Here is a 6,091-nt window from a genome sequence, read left to right as displayed (position 1 = left end):
CTCTCTCTCTCTCTCTCTCTCTCTCTCTCGGACTTGAATTATAATTATTTTCTTAGTCTTATACCAGAAAAATCTGAAGATTCTGAGGAATTGAATAGCTCTGTCTCATGAAAATCTTGGGGGTAAGAATCTATTTTTGAGGAAATTATAACTGTCACAATTTTGGATAGTTTGAATAGGGCCATGTCATTGACATGGACCCTTTGATGCTCATGTGAGCTTGACTACTGATCCAACTTCCTGTTTATATATACTCCATTGTGTCAGAGTAGTTGTATGATCTTAAGCAAGACACTTAATTTTCCCAAGTTCTAGACAGTTCTCTAAGGTCATAAGTTATAGAAAAAGTCCCAACTTGTGTTGGTAAAGGCAGTTTTCTATGCTATTGAAAACACAGGACTAGTCCTCATCCCTATACACTCCATTTGTTTGTTTAATTTGTGACAACTTTCTTCCACTAAATAGTTGTCAAAGAAAAAATTAGATACTTAAAAATCCTCTTACTAGCAATATTTTAATATTGTCAAATTGTTTTTGTTTTCTACTTAGTGGCAGCAATGTTTCTGGGGATGGACTTACCAGGACTTGATCTTCCCTCTCCAGCAAAAACTTATGCAATGATTGGATTTGTAGCTTGGCATGTTGGCACTGAGATCCTCCTTGAAATACATGCCTACCGGCTCACAAGGAAAGGTAAAACAATAACCAAGTCACTTGAAAATTTGTTGATTTATCGTAATTTGTGAATGCTTTTTTGGGGAAGGGTCAGGAAACATTGCAATAAAAATCCATTGATATCCTTATCCTAATGATACAAACCTTAGCATTGTTGAGTGGTTCCCCATTTCTTTAGCCCTTTATGGAAAGTCATATCTTTCTAAATAGTGATAGAATTTATATTAGAATTTTAGCTCACTAGATTTGAGAATATGATGAAAATTACTTAAATTAGAGTTAGTGAATAAAACACACAAAAAAGGCAACATTGTGTAAGGGACAGTGTGCTAAACATGGAGTCAGGAAGATCTGGGTTCAAATCCTGCCTCTGATATGATATAACTAAGGGGGAGTCATTTGGTCTCTGAGTCTTAGAAAACACTAAAAGAATCTGCTTTGGAGATGGGTTGTTATCTCCTTTTGTGGCAGGAGATTCTACATCAGCAAAGTCACATGTCTTTGATGAATTGATGAGTCTAGTGGAGAAATCTAAACAGTCTCTTAGGAATAGGGAACAGAGTACACATTTGTGTGCTTTTAGTGTGATTGAGCTCTGAGTGTAAAAAAAAGAAGAAATCTCAGGCTTTTTTTGAAATTGGAATGGGATAAGGGATACAATCTATTTGATGGATAAATGGATGGGATGAACTTAGATGTGCTTTTTAATCATCTGGCATAGGGTGTGGTGGCCCCTTTCAAGCCCTAAGATTCAATGACTCTATGAAGACCTTTACTCTATGAGGTGTTATGCCATGTTAAAATGGGAAAAACATCCACAATAATTTTCCATGAAGCATCAAACCGCTGCATTTTCCACTAGTAGTGCTGAATGGTGGGCATCCCTACTTGTTATCATTATCATCATTGTCACCCTCATCCTCTCTACCCCTTACACTGCATCCTGGTTTCTGTGCACAGTTTTTGTGGTATTTAGTGTTCTTTTTATTAATACATAGCATAAACCCTCTGTGACTTAGTAGATTATTTCTTTGAGTTGTGTGACTGAAAATAATCATCATGGCCAGTTTTCTGATGAAGAAGTTCTTTGAATTAATTTACTCATTTATTAGTCAAACATTAATAGGTACCTATTATTTGCCATTAAGGACCTTATATCTTTATTGTATGGAGGTGAAAGGAACAATACATAGAGAGATAAACAAATATAAATAAAACAAAAATGCAAATAATTTTGAGACAAGGGAAGTGAGGAGCCCTCGGGGGATCGATAAAATATACATTTCTCAATAGCAGGATGTTTTATTTTTGTTTTTGTATCACCAGCATCTAGTATGCACAGTGCCTGGCACACAATAGATGTTGATTGATTAGGTGGCAGTTAGGTGATAAAGTAGATAGATTACTGGACCTGTAGTCAGAAAGATCTGAGTTCAAATCTAGCCTCAGATACTTACTAACTGTATGACCCTGGGCAAGTCACTTAACCATGTTTACATCAGTTTTCTCATCTGTAAAAAAGGGATAAGAATAGCATTTCCCAAGGTTGTTGTGAGGTTAAAATGATATATTTTAAAAGCACTTTGGAAACCTTAAAGCTCTATATAAGTGCTAGCTTTATTATTCTACTACTACTACCATTACTGATAGGCCTTATGTAGGTGGTGGCTCTTGAGGTGATCTTTGAAGGAATTTAGAATGTTTGAAGAGGCAGAGGTGAGGAAAGCATACATATATTCCAAGCATGGAAATCTATGAAAAGACAGGAGATTTATTATGTGTAAATATGGGTTGATAGGAGAGGAATACTAAAATACTAAAATAATAGAGTATAACAATTAGGTCACTTTGGTGAGAATTTAGAATTTTGAAAAAAATAATGTGAAAGAAGCCTGAAAAGGTAGAGACTTGAGTCCAGCTATAAAGAAGAGGTTATATTTTATCTTAGAGATAAGAGGAAACTTGGAGTTTTTTTGAGGAGAGGAAAAATTTGGTAAGATCACTTCTTTTCTTATTTTTGCTAACATTTTATATAATAGTGGAGTTAATTTTTTTTTAAAACTATTTGATAGAATTTACTTGTATATCCATGTAGTCCTTAATTTTTTTCTTTTGAGAGTTCATTTATAGTGTGTTCAATTTCCTTTTCTAAGCTTGAATTATTTAAAGTCTCAATTTCTCATTGTGTTATTTGGGTATTTATATTTCTGTTCACATCCATCTATTTAATTTATTAGTTTCATTGGAATATAACTTGACAAAAGAATTTCAAATAATTTTTTTGGTCAGAGCTATGTTCTGGGATTAATAAATTTGCCAGTTATATGAAGAATGGATTGAAAAGAGGGAGGGAACAGAAAGGTACACTTAGCTTAGACTGGACAGTGGATCACAGGCTTCTAGTTTATTGTTAGGCCCCTGCTTCTTGCCTTCCTAGGTTCATAGGACCTGCCAAGGACTTGTGCTTTGCTTGTGTAACAGTAGCACCATAAAGCTCTTAAGAAGACAAAGTCACCATGACAAAACACTGAAAGAAGGTTTAATAGGAGCTATTTAAATATACTCATGTGATTTAGAATTGTAGGATCTTGATGGAGACTTCAGAAAATAAATAACATTATTATAATAAATAGAATATTTAATATATGTAATATATTAATAGCAATAGTAGAATAAAACATATTTATTAAGTATTTGCTAAATTCTAGACACTATACCAAGCATTGGGGATACAAATACAAGCAAGCAAATGAGTCCCTCCCCTCAATAAGCTTATGTCCTACTAGGGAGAAAAACAATACATAGAGAGCAACTGAATAAGGAATTGAGTGGAAGCTACTTAGTATGGTTTGGAGTAGGTGGCTGGGAACTGGGTGGGATAAGGTGAAAGTTCATTTTTGCCTTAGTTTCCTTATCTGCAAAATGGATGATAATGGCACCCTCCAAGATTATTGTTGAGGTTTAAATGAGATATTTTAAAAGTACTTTGCTGATGTTAAAAGCAGCATATAAGTACAAGTTATTATTATTATTATTAACAATAATATACTATTGGAACCCGGGGATAGACACCAAATTTCTGGTAGAGAGAAAGTTGAAAGGAAGGTAGGAATAGAGATGATATGGTTTGGAGCTGTGACCTAGAAGTATAGCTCTATCTTAGAGTTTATAGAGGGGAGTAAAGTATAAAATGCCTGGGAAGGATAAAGGGGCAAGTTTGTAAAGAACTTTAAATGCCAGAGAAAGGACTTTATTTTTGATCCTGGAGTTAAAAAGGCACCACTGGAATTTCTTGAACAGAGGGAAATAGGATCTGACTTATACTTTAGGAAGATCACTTTGTTAACTGAGTAGATGATTAAAACGGGGAGATTTGGGTCAGAGAGACCAATTAGAAGGCTACTGCAAGAATTTAAGAGGGAGGTGAGGCTAAACTAGGGTGGTAGGTTGTGTGACTGGAGTGGAGGAGATATAAATGAACGATGTTAAAAGTAAAAATGCCAAAGTTTGACATCTGTTTGGATATGTAGAGTGAATAAGGAATGGAGAATGACACTGAGTCGTGCGAGGATAGTTGTGCCCTTGACGGTAGTAGGGAATTTTGGAAGAGGGAGTTTTTTTGGGAAAAGATGGCAAAATTTGTGTTAGATATGTTGATTTTGAGATATTTGTAGGACATTCAGTTTGAGATATCTAAAAGGCAGTTGATGATGAGAGACTAAAGCTTTGGAGAGAGAAAAATATGAGAACTATGTGCATTAAGATGGTAATTATATCCATTAGAACTGATGAGTTCATTAAATTAGAGAGGATAAAGGGAAAAGAAAAAAGGGTCCAGGACAGAGCCCAGGATTAGTTGGCATCACATGAATGAAGAATCAGCAAACATAATTTTGAGAAAAGTGTATGTAGAAAGGTAGAGGAAGAACCAAAAAAGAACTGTGTGACAAAAATCTAGAGAATATCCAGGAGAATGTAATCAGTAGTGCCAAACAATACAGAAAGGTTACAATCATTCAGGATTGAGAAAGGGCCATTAGATTTTGCAATTAAGAGAGCACTGGTAAGTTTGAAGAGAGTTGTTTCAGCTGAGGGTTGAAATTGGGAGCTAGAATACAGAAATATTAAAAGAGAGTGACAGGTGAGGAAATGGAGGCATATGTGTAGATGTGTTTCTCCAGGAGTTTAGCCAAGAAAAGAAAGAGATATGGTTTGGCACCTACTGGGTAGAGTAGGACCAATTGATGCTTTTAAGGATGGGGGTATTTTTTTAGATAGCAACTGATGATACTGTATTCTGTGAGTCCCCCCAGGAGGTTCACCTCATTAAGTAGGCAGGACTAGGAGGAGCTATAGCTTGGGGAACCTGAGCCTGGTCAGGAGGCAGGAGGTGGCAATGCCAGGCATATCTGCTTCTAGAGAAGTCCCCGTGGTGGTATCTTGCTTTTAACTTAAGAATGAAACACTTATGAAGGCCTGGGGTGGTGGTAGAGATAGTAGCAAAAACCAGGAAAGAGAGGTCCAGCGGAGTCTTGTTTTAAGTCATGCAGCCTGGACAGTTACTGGAGAAGATTTGGGGCCAGCAGGATGATGGAGAGTAAGTGGTGGGATACGAAGACACATCACCAATCAGAAGCTCAGGATCTCAGAGGTGGGAGGGTGAGGGAAAGTAGAAGAGGCAATGTTATTAAATATCTTGATAAAATCCTATTGTTTTTGACAGTTGAAATACTAGAAGATGATAGGATTCAGATTCTTCAGTCATTTTCAACTGCTGAAGCAGAGGTGAGTCCCCTTATTCTTCTTCAAGTAAGATCATCCCTGGAAGTGGTGTTTACTGAAATAGATCCATTTCTCTTTCAGGGCCATGCATTTAAAAAGGTGGTTTTAGTCACCTATATTTGTGGAAATTTAGCTTTTCTCTTCATATTCTTATCTGCAATCAGCCGGCACTGATCTAACTTCCAACAGTTAGTGAACGAAGACACAGAATCTTGGACTTGAACGATGAGGAGATGATGAGACTCAATATCTGTATTAACTGCTGCCAATTGTTTCCTGAAATTTTAGTTTGGAAGATGAGTCCTGTCTATGAAGAGATTCTGAGCTAGGATCCCTGAAAATAAACTTTCTATAGTGTTTCCAGGATAATAAACAGGTCACATTCCTTTTCTATAGTACTCTAGCTACAAGGAAGGTTATATATCTCAATCAACTGATCCTCAAATTTTCTCTTAAGAAGTCAAAAAAAAAACCACAACAAATTCGGCAAAAAACCTTTCATGCCTACCCTGTATGAAACAAAACCAAAATCCAACTCAGTTTTAACTTTTGGAGAAAAAGATGTTCTATTGAGGAAGATGAATTCCTAATGGCAAATTATGCTGCAATGAAAAAAAAAGAAATCTATGATTTT

General features: G+C 36.0%; 1 protein-coding gene across 1 annotated transcript in view; it reads left to right on the top strand.

Moving 5' to 3' along the window:
* The window catches only part of LOC123247084 (ferric-chelate reductase 1-like), a 38,456-nt gene extending 32,630 nt beyond the window's left edge, over positions 1-5,826 (top strand). Inside the window, exons 13-15 of the mRNA XM_044675881.1 lie at positions 550-693; positions 5,399-5,460; positions 5,539-5,826. Of these exons, the coding sequence (XP_044531816.1) occupies positions 550-693; positions 5,399-5,460; positions 5,539-5,631 (299 nt within the window). The 3' untranslated portion in view covers positions 5,632-5,826. The remainder of the gene's footprint in view (positions 1-549; positions 694-5,398; positions 5,461-5,538) is intronic.
* Positions 5,827-6,091: the final 265 nt, after the last annotated feature.

This window comes from Gracilinanus agilis, chromosome 4 (genome assembly GCF_016433145.1).
Source record: "Gracilinanus agilis isolate LMUSP501 chromosome 4, AgileGrace, whole genome shotgun sequence".
Classification (NCBI taxonomy): domain Eukaryota; kingdom Metazoa; phylum Chordata; class Mammalia; order Didelphimorphia; family Didelphidae; genus Gracilinanus; species Gracilinanus agilis.
This window is presented reverse-complemented; position numbering and strand designations above follow the sequence as displayed.